Raw genomic sequence first — 17,464 nt, 5'->3', positions numbered from 1 at the left:
TACCGTATTTCACTACTTCTGACATTTCTGCCAATTTACTAGTACATGAGTAATTCTCCCTGCATGCACATCCGTAGCAATCCACCTACTGTGGAGCATTGTGTGTTTACAGGCACCCAGTTAGTTGAGGAGAAGGATACTAACCGGCAGAGAGCAAGTAGAGAGAGAGAGAGAGGAGCTTGACTCGGGAGAATGAAGCCTGCTATGTCGGATACCGGCATCCATGCATCGACTAGGCGCCAGGCGCGAACTGATGGTGGTGGTGGCGAGGAGGGCTCTGTGCCAGAACTTTGCAGCCTACTTATAGAGAGCGCGTGTGGGCAGGCGTGCATATACTGCCATATTGCCAGGTGTGTCTTTACCACCATATTCAACCATAAGTACAGCTGCAGTGAAGCCTGATCAAATTCAGATTTTTAATGTAGCCCCTGCAGAGCCTCAGGAAGAACGATTACACGACGAGACAGATTTCATGTGGGTCAAAAGAAAAAAACATCGAACAGATCACTCTATTATAATTTACAAACGGGGATTATGTGCAAAGCAGTACGCAAGAAAACAGGGTTCAAGGATGAGGGGAGATGAGAATAAGTATTATGTACAAGCAGAGAGAGCGAGAGCGAGAGAGAGAGAGAGAGAGAGCGAGAGCGAGAGCGAGAGAAATCTGTACAACGTTCATCTGAGCGCGCTTAGAAAGCAAGCTTCTTCATGAGCAGGTAGACGTTCATGTCCTTCTCAAAGGCTGACAAGTTGTTAGCGTCTCCTCTAAGCTGCATCAGAAGACCACCGTAACTGACATAGGCCGAGCTGGAGAAGTCGAATGAAAATCACAGACACACAGCACTCAGTAAATTAAACATCACAGCACACATATCAGTAAAAAAAAACCCTCGTGTAACTACAGTTCACATAGACGATATCAATGAGATGCCACTACGACCTTGCCTATATAGCATGTACGCAAATACTCTCAACATAAACACAGTTTTGTTATTGCTACGTACAATGTCCGCCTCGCTAATTCTGATTATTGTTATAATAAAGATGTTGTCTCCGCGGCGACTATTCAAATATTAACAGTCAGACAGCTACAGAGGTCAGAAGCCGCAAACCAAGTAGCCTCAAGGCAGCACACTCGGGCATGGAGAATGTCCGACACTGAATTACTTACAGCGTGTCGCCAGGCCCTTCTTCGGCGTCGATCCGGTACACCTTGCCGTAGCACACGTACTCAAACGTGTCGGCTCGCGACGGCGCAGAGTCGAGCGGCGTGTAATTACCCTCGTCGGGCGCGCCGTCCTCGCGCAGCGTGGTGCACAGCAAGAGGCGGAATTTGTCACCCAGTGCCATGGGGTGCACCCATGTGTTCACATCCAGGATCAGGGACATCTTGAAGGACTCAGACTCGCAATGAATTCGGTCAACTGAACGCAAAAGACAAGAAAACAAGCATATCCAAAACGTGCTTTATCAGTATTCAGTACCCACACTCATATACTCCAAACAAGAAGGACGATTCTCTACCCACATCATCCTGGCTTGCTGTTGGGCTGATAGCACCATACTCGTATGATCAAGTGAATTTCTGGTAACACAGTATACATCGTAAGGCGATATTTTGCATTGCTGTTATTATTTGGCCGCAGTACATTCATCAAAAAAAACTGGCAGCCTAACTTTTCGATGTCTCGTACGTACAGCGGCAGACAGTGAAAACAACAGTTACTGTACATCCTGCTGCATTGTGTAACCCATGCAATTCTTCATTGCCACATTTGCGGCCGGAAAAGACAAAGGATAGGGAGATAGAAATTCGGCCAGGTTTTATGACATTAGAACATGTCTACCATGGCCAAATGTATGGAGAAGCATATCCCAAACCCAGATTTTTTAATTCAAGTGGGGTTTTGAGCCTAAATTCGGCCAAAATCAGGCTGTCAAAAGCCAGCAGCACTATACTATCTGCATGGACTGTAGATGTGACAATCAGGGACTGAATTGATCATGCCGACTCTCCTTCACAATGACCTATATGTACCTATAGCTCTACCATAGGTACGCATGGGATTATTGGGCAGTTGTATGTCAGACTTGTTTTAGGAACCATCATAGGCACTGGCATAGCAGGAGTGCATAGTGTGCACCTCCTAGGCCACATAAAACCAGACATACATTGCATACACAACAGCTAAGTCTGTTGTTCAGGTCATCATGAAGCACACGTGGTATTTGGTCACACCATGGATTCACTAAAACACTACATCACTTGTTAGGTGATGACAGGCATTGCGTTTGCATTATTCCACCTATCGACAAGTGTTGTACGGTTAGCAGCAGCAGTGCGCAAAGGATATTAAAGTGGCCATACGGCAATATAGCCATGTGAAATAGTGTGGGGTTGCATACAACGTAGCATTATGAACTACACAACAAAATGCCGTCGTGTGGTCAATCCAGAGATTACATGCTCTGGTTTATGTACTCTTGAACACGCACACTATATTAAATGTTACTACAAAACAACATTACTCTTCACTCTACTGAAAGACGATCAAAAATTCAATACAATACACAATGACGAGCATGGCATATTATGTACATGTGCATATGCTGCTTCATTCATAACTGGTACATGTGCATGTATGTTGGATAGCTCAAATGGCAAGGACACCTATGTCAAGAGATGGATGTATACACACAAGTATTCTGAACAAATTGGAGAGAGCAGGGTGGCTTGTATTGTTCACATACATTCATGAAGAGATACTAGATTTCAGTACGTACTGGAACCAGGCTTTGAAAGTGGTAGACAGGGCAGTGTCATGCTATCAAATCTAATACTTTCAAAATTTTCAACATTTACATCAGAATATTTTCTTACCTCGTTCGAATTTCTTTCCCTCCGGGTTGATATCCTTGATATCGAAGATATCTTCGAATAGTGTTCCTGCCATGACCCCCTGGTTTACCAGGGAGCCCCAGAGAGTAAGTTAATATCAGGAGGGGATATAACAACGATCATAAGGATCAGATAGAAAGGGATTTGAACTATTTTTGACATTGAACACGAACTGCACAAAAAATATGAAAGAGTCAGAAGACGGTACGCGGTATCGCGGTACGCGGTGCATGCATGCATACAATCATTCGAAAAATGCGGAATGTTCACGTCACCTGCACGTGCACTACATGTACTGTACAAACTATAAAGACAGTCGATTACATCATACCAAAATTCTGCATACGCAAGCTTCCAGAAAATTCAAAAAGACTGATTCATTTTCAAAATCACTGCAGACAAGAACATCGAACAAGAAGAGTTCCAGGGAGCTACATGTAGCTGTCTCTTGCTGCAAACACCGTCACGTCTAGCAATTTCTTTTGTGTTCGTATTTGTTCTCCGCCATACACACATCTCCTGATATACTACCGTCAGGCGCTAGGCTAGGCAGTCGCCGTGTCAGTTCTTGTTCCATCGCTATTGGTATAGTTTGAGAGAATTTCTTCCGTACATTTTTTCTTCGAAGTCTCAACTGCTGCACAAGAGATTCTGTTCCGTCTGAGATCACAATGGAGCTTCCTTCCCTTGGCACTAATTGCGCATGGGAAGAATGTAATCAACTAGGTAAGGAGCTGGGTGTACAGCAGATTATAATAATGTTCTTCTCGGCGCAGTAGTGGTAGGTCGTATCGGCGACCAATAAGCACCAACAAGCATCCGTGTTTGAATGCACAATTGAAGTGAGAAGTATTCTCAAGACTCAAAGAGATCGAACATCGTCTTCTGCTGAAGCTCATACTAGAGATCCCTGCTGCCTCCGTCTTTGCTCTTCTTCAGCATACTGACTTGTTGCAATGTCTAACGTGTTGTAGGTTCGGATCATGGCCACGAAGCCAGTAGTTTGTTAGGTTGAAAACAAGAGCGAAGCAAGTAAAAAGAATAACGAGGACGAAGAGTCATACTGGGAGAAATATAACAACAAAGTGATGTGCACTACGTTTCAGTAGTACGTGTGGGTTTGTCGAATTTTTGTATCCGCACACACACACACACACACACACACACACACACACACACACACACACACACACACACACACACACACACACACACACACACACACACACACACACACACACACACACACCACACACATACACACACACCACACACATACACACACACGCCGGCACAAGAGCGCCCACACATACACACACACACACGTGCACACACACACACACACACACACACACACACACACACAAGAGTGCACACGCATACACGCACACACACATAAATTTACTGCGGCTGATCTGCATCTTGCCCTACATTTGCTTTTTTTAATTATCTGTCCATAGATTTCCTCCCATTCACGTGTGACATGTGCAACAAAGTATTCTGGTGAGTGCACAGAGGAACTACTGCTAACATGCTGTGCCCCTGTGACTGTTTCTACTGTACATTTACTTTTGGAGAATCCTTCAAATAAAGTATGAATGAATGAATGGATGCACAGCAGAGATATCTTGCTTGTTTGTTTTCTATGATCATCGTAAATTTACACTTGAGACCCGTACTTTTCTTGTGAACAATGTGGGAGAATGTTATAATGCCCAAAGCTGATCTTCCTCCCAGATTGTGCACATCTGTGGCTGCTATTGGCTGATTGAGTAATTTTGTCTGATTGAGCAATTTTGTGAGGCGCCACATGTTGCATTGAAAATCGCCTGTGCGTGGATTGACGTCGGCTGAGGAGAAGTGTCGGGTTGGGGAACTGCTGCCCACTGAAGCATCGTCTTGAGACTTGGTATCTGTATTTGCTTCTTGCACAGCCTTGATCACCGGTCGTATGACCAGCATCAATGCCCATCAGCGTATCAAAAGGTTTGTGGATAGTAACGTCACAGTATGCATGTCATTGTTGTGTGGTGGTGGCAGTGGCAGTGCTGGTGTAGTGTTAGGTGTGTGGGTGGCGGTGGGTGTTTGTCCCTTGGCGGCACCACCTGCTAGAAATGTCGGCATCGGTGCACGCTGTGCCTGCTTTCTACGCTAAAATTCTTGCAAAACTTCGAGTGGCAAGTCCATGCAGTAAAACTCCCCTAACCTGGACGTCCCAGATCCGGGTACTCCTGTCTACCGGGCACGTTTTCTGACCCCTCTAGAGTCATACATCCTTTTCAAAGAAAAACGGCACCAACAAATTGCTGGGCTTCTTTTCGATCCAGGTATTCCTATGTACGAGTATGTCAACACTAAGACCAGGCGTATGTGCCGCCAGTACAGTGCATCTTGAAAATCAGGTTTGCATTCACACACGGATAAGGCCAGCTGCACTGTATTGCATTACCGGTTATGACTTAATGCAGTCGGCATGTTTCCCACATTGCCGTGCATGTGAATGACATTGTACTATTGTAGATATTTGGATAATAGTGCCAGTGGGCTAAACACGGCAGTTGCGACTTTCTGTGTACCCTGCAGGATGTGCGAGTGCCAACCTGCCCACTCTGCAATGCCCTCGTGCCAGTAGCCAGAGGAGAGGATCCCAACATCAAGGTAAGTCGATTGCCGGTGCGCGTGCTTAGTTCTGGGCGTGCACCTTGGTTCGAAGCCATGCTTTTCAATAAGTCAAACGAAGTGTCCTAGAATTGAGAGAGAGAGAGAGAGAGAGAGAGAGAGAGAGAGAGAGAGAGACAGAGACAGAGAGAGAGAGAGAGAGAGAGAGAGAGAGACAGAGAGAGAGACAGAGAGAGAGACAGAGAGAGAGAGAGAGAGAGAGAGAGAGAGAGAGAGAGAGAGAGAGAGAGAGAGAGAGAGAGAGAGAGAGAGAGAGAGAGAGAGAGAGAGAGAGAGAGAGAGAGAGAGAGAGAGGGAGAGAGGGAGAGAGGGAGAGAGGGAGAGAGAGAGAGAGAGAGAGAGATTGACTTACCGTCACTGGTGTACTGTGTGTATTATCATGTGGAGTGGATGTGCTGTGTGGAGTGGATGTACTGTGTGGAGTGGATGTACTGTGTGGAGTGGATGTACTGTGTGGAGTGGATGTGCTGTGTGGAGTGGATGTACTGTGTGGAGTGGATGTACTGTGTGGAGTGGATGTACTGTGTGGAGTGGATGTACTGTGTGGAGTGGATGTACTGTGTGGAGTGGATGTACTGTGTGGAGTGGATGTACTGTGTGGAGTGGATGTACTGTGTGGAGTGGATGTACTGTGTGGAGTGGATGTACTGTGTGGAGTGGATGTACTGTGTGGAGTGGATGTGCTGTGTGGAGTGGATGTACTGTGTGGAGTGGATGTGCTGTGTGGAGTGGATGTACTGTGTGGAGGGGATGTACTGTGTGGAGTGGATGTGCTGTGTGGAGTGGATGTGCTGTGTGGAGTGGATGTACTGTGTGGAGTGGATGTACTGTGTGGAGTGGATGTGCTGTGTGGAGGGGATGTACTGTGTGGAGTGGATGTACTGTGTGTAATTGTCCTCTCATGTTGAGTGGATGTACTGTGTGCCATCATGTCTCATCGTGCTGAGTTGACTTCTGCATTGCACGGTATATAGAGCTCTTGGCTGACGTATGAATGGTGTACACAGTGCAGCTTGAGTTGAAATTGGGCTGTGGCGTGTACTGCTTTGCTAATGCTTGTTCTGTTTATTTGCTGTGCAGATGAATGAGCACATTGCCAATCAGTGCCAGGGTAGCAACACAGGGACAAGCAACACGGGGACAGCGGTACGTACAGTACGCACTGGCGTAGGGCCTTGGAAATTTCACTTGCAGATGCAATTGCAGATACACTTGCAGTTGCACTTGCAGATAGTACACTTGCAGATACACACGCAGCCATGTACTGTTGTGGACATTGAAAACCGTTGAGAAGTGAAGCGGCCACGGGCACTGGCTTTGCAGCCGTGAGCACGGCTGGTCTAACGTTGTTTAGCAGTGTGTCCGTGACTGCAGTGCGTGTACGCGCTAGGGCTGTAAGGGTGCCGGCCGCGATCATTTCACCGGATTTCAATATCCACAACAGTGGTGTTAGTGCTTTTCAGGAGGTTTTGTTCACTCTTCTATTATTTGTGGGAATTGGAGAATCTAGAATTCTATGTAGCCTTTATTACATGTATTTGAAGATTTATGTGTGTGTATATGTGTGTGTGCGCGTGCGTGTGTGTACATGTGAGTGCGTGCGTGCGTGCGTGCGTGTGTGTGTGTCTCTCTCTCTTTTCTCTCTCTCTCTCTCCCTCCTCTCTCTCTCTCTCTCTCTCTCTCTCTCTCTCTCTCTCTCTCTCTCTCTCTCTCTCTCTCTCTCTCTCTCTCTCTCTCTCTCTCTCTCTCTCTCTCTCTGTATTTTGGTTGCATGTACAGAAACAGGACCCGTCAAAACGATGCCATATGAAAGGCTGCAAGCGAGTAGATGTAAGCACATTACAAGTACTAACTACCCTTCCTATTTACTGCTTGCGCTGGCTTCGATTTTATTGTTGTTTTTGATTTGCTGTATTAAAGTGATGCAAGTCATGCAGCTAACTATGCAGTTTTCTTTCTTGTGTTTTCCACTGTAATTATGTGAGTACTGCTATGTGTTTGCAACTGGTTTCTAGTGCTGAACTGTGGGGGGTAGGAACTGACTCACCCAACTTTGCTGCCTTCAATCTCGTTGAAAATCCGTCGGGAGAGACGGCAGCATACTCTAGTGTCTAAGTCTAAACGGACTTGCTGTTGTTTCATTCTCTGCACTTCCCGTCTATTACTACTCTCCCTGTAGATGGTGCAGGTTCGTTGTGATCAGTGCGCTCATCAGTTTTGCTTACGCCACCGTGGCCCGCCGGATCACAAGTGCGAAGGCAAGCAAAGCACGCTGGCCAATGCCGCTTCTCGGTCAGTACCCAAGTCACCTACATGTATGTTTCACTTACCAACTCCCCTGTATGAATAAGGTACCTCCTAGTCTCTCTCTCTCTCTCTCTCTCTCTCTCCGTTTGTTTTCGCTCTGCTCCCAAGCCTCCTGCAGGCGTGTTGTCTTCTTGTCTTTGGCCAACCCTGCCTTGCTTTTGGTGTACACTGTTGATGCCCTGCTGTTCAGGCGAGCTGCAACTAACACAGGGTCGAAGACCTCGGGCAGTTCGTCGCGGGGCAGCACCCAGCCCAGGCTCTCGCAGAAGACGGCGGACAGTCGCGCGCCGCAGCAAAGCTACCTGAACGAGACCGGGCGCCAGCTGGAGGCGTAAGTCGAGCAATAGCATGCGATGTAGTGAGTAGTGATGGGACGAGCCCAATCAGGCTACCTGCTCCGAGACATTCACATGTACAGAACTCTGCGCCTTGCACATCAAGCACTCTTCAGGCAGTTTGTCAAACATTTTCTTTGTAGTAAAGAAAAAGGACCAAGGAACTACAATTTGTGCTATACTGTCCACTAACACCACCAGTTACCAATTACAGTGGTCCCTCTATAATCCGCCACCATTTGTGCCACAGAAATTCTGCTGGATTAGGGAGGGTGCTGGAATAACAAATCGGATTTACTGCTGCAATATGCATGAAGAGGACATTTTGGCTAATGAAAATTGTGCTGGTTTATTGAGGGTGCTGGATTAGAGAGGGACGACTGTACTTGTAGTTCCTTGGTCCTTTTTCTTTTCTATGCATTAATCATTGCCTCTCCATCCGAGTCTATCCTTTTCTTTGTACTCGTAGATATGTAGGTGCAGTAAAGAATCCACGGAAGTGACGGAGCTCATCATTTCTCACTGTTATTTTTCCGTTTTCTGTGCACCGTAGGGCAAGAAGAGAGCGGCAGACGCAGGCCACCGTGCGCGCTCAAGCTCCTGCCACACAGTCGTATGCCAGCGCACCCAATGCTCTACAAATGGTAACTAACTTATCATCCAGTGCTGGGGGGGGGGGGGGGGTGCACGTTTGTGTGTGTGTGTGTGTGTGTGTGAGTGAGAGAGAGAGGGGGGGGGGGGGATTGTGTGCATCATCACCACCTATTGTCAGTTGCAGTGCGTGAAACTCGTTTGTTATGTTTTAGCGCTTGCCTACTACAGTCGTCCCTCTCTAATCCAGCACTTTATAATCCAGCACTTTATAATCCAGCACTTTATAATCCAGCACCCTCAATAAACCAGCACAATTTTCATTAGCCGAAATGTCCTCTTCATGCATATTGCAGCAGTAAATCCGATTTGTTATTCCAGCACCCTCCCTAATCCAGCAGAATTTCTGTGGCACAAATGGTGCCGGATTATAGAGGGACCACTGTAGTACTCTCTTTACCAATGATTGGACGGAAGGAAAGTGGATTTGCCTTGGTGGTATGTCGCACATGGCTGCAGTGAGAGAAACAGACCTGATGGGGCAGCCATGGTGTGAACTCTGGCACAAACCAGTAGCACATGTAGTAAGATAATGTGCTCAGAGTGTTCGTGCTGAACTCTGCAATGTAAGAGTAGTGCTCGTCGCGGTGTGAGTGCTGGTCGCGGTGTGAGTGCTGGTCGCGGTGTGAGTGCTGCCTATGGTCGCAGTGTGAGTGCTGGTCGCGGTGTGAGTGCTGCCTATGGTCGCGGTGTGAGTGCTGGCCGCGGGTCGCGGTGTGAGTGCTGCCTATGGTCGCAGTGTGAGTGCTGGCCGGGGGTTGTGGTGTGAGTGCTGGCCGGGGGTTGTGGTGTGAGTGCCAGTCTCGGTGTGAGTGCTGGCCGGGGGTTGCGGTGTGAGTGCTGGCCGGGGGTTGCGGTGTGAGTGCTGGCCGGGGGTTGCGGTGTGAGTGCTGGCCGGGGGTTGCGGTGTGAGTGCTGGCCGGGGGTTGCGGTGTGAGTGCTGGCCGGGGGTTGCGGTGTGAGTGCTGGCCGGGGGTTGCGGTGTGAGTGCCAGCAAACCAGTCAGTAGTACACGTACCTTGGACTGAACTAGTGCTGCGTCAGTGTGTGGTAGCATTGTGGCAGCTTCTTGCAGACATTTGTCTGCATGCAGGTGTGTAACATTTCTCTCACCCCGTGCTGCCAAATTGACAAATGTGACAGTGTTTCACTGGTGTTAGCATGTGTATTGCTATCCAATGTGCTATACTAGCGCGCTTGTGCATCCTATCGCTGTGCGTGTTTGCCTGACTGTAGTGACTGCATTTGCTGGTATCTGGCTCCTGCACTTCATTCCGTACCTGTGTCTGATGGAGGTTGCTTTGATAATTGGAGTTCTTCAAACTGCTGCGCGGTGCCATGTTTTTTTCTGTGATGGCTGGTATGGTGTAGCTGTACTGTAGCGGTGGTGTAAACTGCTCTTACTGCTGCTGATGCCAGTCTTCAAAGCAACTGTGCTAGACTAAGGTAGCTTTGCGTGTTGAAGTGCATGTAGTTCATCGTTAGTATGGGTGGGTGCTCGTCGGTGGCCATCTTTCTTCTGTTGCAGTAAGTACCGGTGGTGTTTTAGGTGTACACGTATTTCTTTTTCTCCGTTGTTCTGTGCTTGTAGAGTGAAGATGAGGCATTGGCCCGTGCGCTACAAGAATCGATACAGCCGTCAGTGCGGCAGACAGACCCACCAGTGACTGCTGCGGCGGCTGCCAGTACAGGGACACCAGCAGTGCAGAGGTGAGTTTACCTGTGTTCCGCAACCTATGTGTACTGTTGAGCATGTGCTTATCATTTTGCAGATATATTCCCAGTAAGCCATGAACGGAGACCCCCTCAACTTAGGCCTCGGCCTTTGGGGAATCCATAAATAAAAAAATAAAATACAAGTAAAAAAATCAGCTAATAGCCTTCCGTCACTTGTCCACAGTAATAGTGTACATTGGGCTTTGGTGTGATTTAGGGGTAGGGGGGGGGGGGGGGGGGCATGTCTCTAGGCATCACGGTTCTCTAGGCATATGCCTCTGTGACTTTGCCTCTGAGACTTGTAGTTGTGTTTTCTCTGTGAGTACGTGCTATATTGCGATGCCGCTCTAACTGTGTGCTCCTGCGTACTCGTGTTGTTTGCATGCTTGCAGTGAAGAGGATGCCGCACTTGCCCGTGCGATCGCCGCGTCGTTGGAGGAGCAGGAGCGGCCCAAGGTAAGCGGTTGCTTCCGTTTTTGTTCTTGCCTAATTTTAGTTACAGTTCGATGTAAGATGTTTTCAGATGTGTGCAGTCATTTTGATTTCCCAAGCGGGATTGACAGACGCATTTCCGCGATGTGTATGCTGTGGGGAGAACCAAGAACACCTACAATGTTTGTAATCACGCCTCTGCGCTGCTCACTCAGCCACCGCAACTGGCTGACTGTAGACGTTGGGCTTGGCTCAACCTTTGCAGTGTGATGCGGATCTTGTTTGCAACCAAAGTTTCGCGTTGCTTCAAGAGTTGCTAGTGGGTTTGTAAAAGTCCTACTATAAAGCCACATGAATGTCGAGGATTCGCACAGCTCTGCGTTGCACTTTTGAAAAAAAGATCTTCAAAAATGATGTCACCGGCTTATTCTGTGAATGTTATTTCATGAGTTTGCACTGTGTGCTGCATCGCTACATCCTTCTGTGAATCCCGCTGCAAGGTGGCTAAGGCCCGAAATACATCCTTTCCCAAAAAGTCACCCATATTACCTTTCTTGTCAAACCCAGGAGCATCCCAACATGAGAACAACCAATGTGTCCTACTACTACTAGTATTATAGGAGTACACGTGCATAGTTGGATACTTTGAAGGCATTCAACGGTTAGCAGAGAAATGATACTACTGTAGTACTTCGAAGTACATGTACAGTGCTGGCAACTGAAATCCGACCCCCTGAGCGGTGGGTTCACCTTCTAGCGGGGTCTCTGTTTCGTAGTTTTACCATCCCCTGTTGGAACAGGGGATGGTAAAACTACGAAACAAAACGTTTTCCAGAAAAAATCCGGATAAGCGAATGGCATATGCTGTAAATCGGTAACCAACGATTTTCTTCCGGATGGTGAGGGATCCGGATAAACGAGGACCGGATAAGCGAGGTCTGACTGTAGCAATGAAAAATGAAATCTCCAAAGCCAGATTTAGACCAGGCCCGAACGTACCTTGTCAGAGTGCTCAAACTGACAAGTCAATGAGCTCTGCATCTCTACAGCAAAGGCGCTACCCCACATGAGAGTGCTCAACTGCTGCAGGAGCGAAATGCTGGTCACTGCTCTATATATGGTCACAGCCCTATATATGAACTTAGAAGTTGCGACTTCGGCGGTAATAACTTAGTCATGAAGTCAAGCGTCAAGTTCGGCAAGAAGCGTGTGCTCCTCGTTAACAGCAACCAACTTCAGCCCTATATATGGTCACTACATTTCTGCACAGTGTACACCTGACATGGTGCACTGCTGTACATGGTCACCAGGGAGTAGTATTATTACTACTCCCTGGTGGTCACAAATGGTGCTGCAGTAAAGCGGGAGATCCGACACGCGATGTGACGCGATCTGCGATGGATGCATGCGATGCGAACTCGCGAAATACCATTCACAGAAGAAGTCAGCGATGCGACAAAGTCTTGCTGATTTGGGTACGTCGCCATGATATTCGCGCGGTTTGGTACAACCTGTACAAATTTATAGACAACTCTTGAACCTTTGTACAACTTTGCTGTAGAAAAAGTCAAAATCGTACGCCAAATCGCTTGTCGCATCGCATCGCAAAAGTTGAGCCAAGCTCAACTTCTGCGATGGCCCAGTTGCGGCAGTTGCGTGGGGTGCCACATGGCTGCGATTTGGGGTTTTCCCGGTTTCACGCCTGTCGCATCGCGTGTCGCATCGCAAAAAAGCTTCTGTGAATCCCGCTTAAGGGCCTGGTCAGACTGCGGCAAATTTTGGTTGCCTGACGAAAAAAGAACAGCGTCCAGAATTTGAATCGCGATCACACTACACATGTGGGGAGAGTGAAAATTCAAACTTCATTTCGAGCGTCAAGTGGTAATCTCCACGAACGACGTCAAATTCCTTCACCTTGAGGATCGCCAACACCTTCAGTGCAATCCTTGCAACCATCCTTATGAGTTTTGTTGTTGTCCGTGGCCAATTAGCTCCTCGATATCAAGATGAAAAAATCAGTGATTATCAGCGTCAATGGCGTATCAGCGTCAAATCCTGTTTGGAGCGGAAAAGCGTGGTCCGTTCTTGCTTTTTTTTTTGAAGCGTCAACTCTCGCTTTTGCCGCTCTGGCGGCAAGTTACTGGAGATTCGGATTATAATCCCAGGATTATTTCGATTTTGCCGCAGTCTGACCAGGCCCTGAGGTGGCTGGGGCGGTACAACTTTTTTGGGAAATTTTTGACTGCATTTTTGAGTTTATCGGCAAGGCAGAGATGAAATTTGAAAATGTTTTCTGGTGAATCTCTGGAGAAGAGCCTTCTCTAGCTTCCTATAGTTTTATTTTTACTTTTGGACAAAATTTGAAAAAGTTTTATGAAAGGTTCGTGTTATTTTTTCACGGACCTTTCATAAAACTTTTTCAAATTTTGTCCAAAAGTAAAAATAAAACTATAGGAAGCTAGAGAAGGCTCTTCTCCAGAGATTCACCAGAAAACATTTTCAAATTTCATCTCCACCTTGCCGATAAACTCAAAAATGCAGTCAAAATGTTATCAAAATGACCCCTAAAAAGTTGTACCGCCCCAGCCACCTTAAGAGCCAGGGATCCGTACGTAGCAGGGAGTCGTAAATACCAGGTAAAATAGGTATTTTACTACTCCCTGCTACGTAGGGTTCCCTTGTATTAACCCGGTCACCATGAACTGCGCGGCCTTTTCACTTGTTGTTTTCAGTTTGACTGATTTTCTTTCTTGTTGTCTGAGCTTGTACTTGCAGTTTGTGAAAATGAAGCAACATTTTTTTTCTATTATTCCCTGCTATATTTTAGTTTGATCTGTTCGTAGAATGTGGTTTGAAGATGGAAGAAGAAGTGCAGGGTATTAGAGTTGGAAAGTGTCAAACAAAGGATCTCATAGATCATGTTGCATCACAGTGTTGGTGTGAACTGTTCGATTTGCGAGAATATTTGGTGGTGTGAACTGCGCCGCCATAATATTATTATGACCATATATAGAGAAGACGCATTGCACCTGACCACATATAGAGGATTGCTGGGCTACTGAGTCTAGGCCCCCGTGTAATATGCCGGCATTTTTTGAGCATTTTCGGTACAATCCGCGAACCCAGCACTTTGGGCTCGTGATGCAGCATTTTGGGCGAAACGGAGCACTTGGCCGTTGTGTGTGTATCAAAATTGAGAGAAGAAAAACTTCCCAAACAAGAACGTCACTTCCGCATTCCGTGGGTTAGCTTCTTGTTGAGTAGTTTATGAATTGTTTACCATGGCAGAGTCGAGCAAGTCTCTGAGTATTTTCTGACTCCCTGGTTTTGACGGCATGTGCTGAGGATGACAAAAAAGTGAGCATTTTCGGCACGGTTTGGGAGCATTTTCGGCAAGGTTTACGAGAATTTCCCAAAAGCATTTTCGGCAAAGTTTCGGGCATATTACACCGGGGCCTAACTGAGTCCTACTAGTAGAAATACTGTAAAACACGTAATTTTCGGTGTAACTTTAATTTCGGCGATTTCGGTAGAGAAACCAGGCACCTAAATTTAAATTACACCTAAAAGGCACTAAGAGTATGCACTGTATGTGAAGGGAATGCTGGTCACCTAATTCTAAATTACACTTGAAACCTGGCAGGTCTCTGGCACCGAAATTGTAATGCACCTAAAATTACATGTTTTACAGTAGAACAAGCATTGGTGAAGGCACGGGCATGATTGGCATGCCAAGGTAATATTTGTTCAATTGCTTTCACCGCTGGAATTACATGTGTGGGTAGTTTTTATTTAAACTTTTTTGGGGTTATTTATCGACCATTATTGGCATTAACCAAGGCAACTGGTTCACCCCGGTTGGATGCAATGAGGCAGGATAACTTATGGTCAAGAACTTGACAAGAAGGCATTGTCAAGGCTGAGGCTCTACTTGAAGCTAACATGTGAGCTCATGGTTAGGGGTGAAATGATTAGTTCGAATATTCGAGTATTCGTTCGAAAATTTCAAACGAGCGAGTACTCGAAATTTTGCACTCGATCGGTTTTTTTTTTTTTTTTTAGGATTGGCATTGTATTTTTTTAAAACTTGTTGTACCGCTGGTCCACTGGTATGCATGATGCGTTATGCATGGTTTTGAATCAGTATTTTAAGACTTGGACGATGCGATCACCACGGCAAGTAACGTTCTGAGATATGAAAGTACTGATGAAAATCGTTACTTCACACTCTCCACAAGACGTTGGCGACTTTTGTTCTATGTTCACAGATAATTTCTTCCGAATTGGTCGAGAACTTGCAAATCTAGCGCTTTTGAATTTTGATAAAATACTCGAAATAATCGGATACTCGATCGAATATTATGAACGAGTGATCGGTTGGTCAAAATAGATACTCGTTTCACCCCTACGCATGGTCAAAACCTTTCGTTGTGTTTGTTGTTGTGTTTACGTTGCAGGAACAATCGTCATGCTTACTCAGTTAGCGTGCATTCGTTGGCTGGTGACTGAGCAACGGGCCTGGAACTGTATGTGTGTGTGTGTGTGTGTGTGTGTGTGCCTCTCGAAGCAAAGCTCTCCTCCCATGTTGCTTTTTCATGCTGCAGCTTCTGCTTGTAATATTTTTTGGTAATCTATTCAGATGTTGCTGGTTTTAGACATCTCTCGGTATACGGAACTCTGTCTTGTTTGTAGGTAGGCTTCCTGCACTGCTCCCTAGTGATTGTTTTTAGACCTACTAGTCTATGAAGAAGAGGTTAATGCGACTTCGGCGATGCTATTAGTCTATGGAGAGGGTTACTGGTGCTCACGGCGAGCCAAGGTATGTCTAGAACCAAGCATTGCTCTGGACCTCAAGTACGTACAGGAGGAATAGCTTTACTATTAGCAAGATGTTGACCAGCTCCCCTGCTTCCCCTGCCTAGTCTTCGGAATTCTGTTCTTTTAGTTTTCAATTTTCACCCGGCTCACTCTGCTCCCATTCAAAGAAATATTTTAATTTATTCTCCACATCTGCTGCTGTATACACCATATTTCTACTGATTTTATATTTTACAAACACATGACATGTGTATAGGGCTGATTTAAGAAAAAGATTAAAAAAAGAAATAATTATTGATAACACTAGTTGCCGATTATGTTGTGGAACTCATTGTTACAAACGTCTCTTTTCAGAACTAACTTGTTGCTACAGTGGTGTTTAGAGAGATTTGCTGTCTTCTCGCTGTGTTTTCGATGGGAAGCAAGGTGGCGAGTTTTGAGACTGGCCACGAGAGTCTTTTCCGGTCGCCTCATATGGCCACGTCTTTCAACCGGGCAGCTTCAGCTTGAGTACTGCAAGAATGCTTCGATTTTGGACTTTTTTTCGCGTGTGCAAGTTTCCCCGCCAACCTGTGCAGTCTACACTATTTCATCAATGCAGTGCGCCAATGGTCTCTTTCCTGTCCCTGCGGGAATTTGCGGAAAAGTTCTCGAAAACTTGCGTGAGAAATTGCGGCAAAAAACAGCGAAAAGTGCGGAAAGATACGGAACTTGCCAGGAATTCGCGGAATTGTTTGCAGAAAATTGCGGATTTCGGCCAAATTACGAAATTTGCTGCATCGCTAGAATCGTTATTTGCGCAGTATCTACTCGCTAGCTTGGGAGTAGTGCGAGACGTACTGCACCATGCAAATAACCTGCAGGATTATGGAAAGCACTGCGTGAAAAGTGCATAAAGTGTGAAATATTAGTGCAGAAAACAAAAAACGCAGGAAATCGCGAAATTTGTTGCACCCGTGTAATTATTTCCTGGAGCATGGACATCCTGAAATGCCAAATAAACACGCACGTACGTGTGCACGCAGGTAATACATATATGGGCCGCATTTGGGGTCAGCAGGTCAAGGACCCGATCCGGCCGATGGATCCGATCGTGATCAATCACGTCGCATGCATGGCGACACGGAACATAACCATAGATAGCATCACAAGACTCGAGAGGCTTTCTCGTGCTTTCAACAACACTATCATGCCAGCTAAAGCGTGTCCTCCACCTTTTCTTTCCTCTCTTCCTCATCCAGTCTCCTTTTTCATTCGTTCTTCAGACTCAGTACATACAAGAGTAGATAAACTGTTTATCTACTCTTGGTACATACAGTAGGCAGGAAAGAGCCCTTGCAGCTTGATAGGATTCCAAAGCCTTTGGTAACATAATTTGTACTCGTATCATATTGATACCGTAAAACACCGTTGATGATGCACCACCTACGCATACACACTGTGTTAATTGGTACATGATTGTGTCGCTGATTGTGTCGCTTCCCACGACACCCCGCTAATAATTCGTAGTAGTAGTACACTGTACATGTATAGTACTGTACTACGAAATGCAGTAGCTCGGGTTTGCTTCAGGCCAGGCAGGGAGTACAATGTACTAAAAACACTCCAACAGTGCAGTCCAAGGTGA

General features: G+C 46.3%; 2 protein-coding genes across 2 annotated transcripts; one reads left to right on the top strand and one right to left on the bottom strand.

Annotated features, from left to right (window-relative positions):
* Positions 1-402: 402 nt before the first annotated feature.
* LOC135817662 (DNA-directed RNA polymerases I, II, and III subunit RPABC3-like) lies at positions 403-3,085 on the bottom strand. The gene is made up of 3 exons (XM_065330892.1): positions 2,882-3,085; positions 1,172-1,424; positions 403-807 (listed from the first exon to the last, which is right to left on the bottom strand). Exons 1-3 carry the CDS (start codon positions 2,952-2,954, stop codon positions 690-692), a joined length of 444 nt encoding a protein of 147 aa, XP_065186964.1. The 5' UTR covers positions 2,955-3,085; the 3' UTR covers positions 403-689.
* A 204-nt stretch (positions 3,086-3,289) lies between these two features.
* LOC135817642 (AN1-type zinc finger protein 2A-like) lies at positions 3,290-16,193 on the top strand. The gene is made up of 12 exons (XM_065330870.1): positions 3,290-3,625; positions 4,360-4,402; positions 4,834-4,885; positions 5,483-5,557; positions 6,659-6,724; positions 7,358-7,408; positions 7,758-7,870; positions 8,076-8,216; positions 8,774-8,864; positions 10,463-10,581; positions 10,980-11,043; positions 15,477-16,193. The coding sequence occupies exons 1-12, from the start codon at positions 3,571-3,573 to the stop codon at positions 15,501-15,503; spliced, it is 897 nt and encodes a 298-aa protein (XP_065186942.1). The 5' UTR covers positions 3,290-3,570; the 3' UTR covers positions 15,504-16,193.
* Positions 16,194-17,464: the final 1,271 nt, after the last annotated feature.

This window comes from Sycon ciliatum, chromosome 1 (assembly GCF_964019385.1).
Source record: "Sycon ciliatum chromosome 1, ocSycCili1.1, whole genome shotgun sequence".
Taxonomy (NCBI): domain Eukaryota; kingdom Metazoa; phylum Porifera; class Calcarea; order Leucosolenida; family Sycettidae; genus Sycon; species Sycon ciliatum.
Note: the sequence above shows the minus strand (reverse complement) of the source record. Positions and strands in the feature narration are given on the sequence as shown.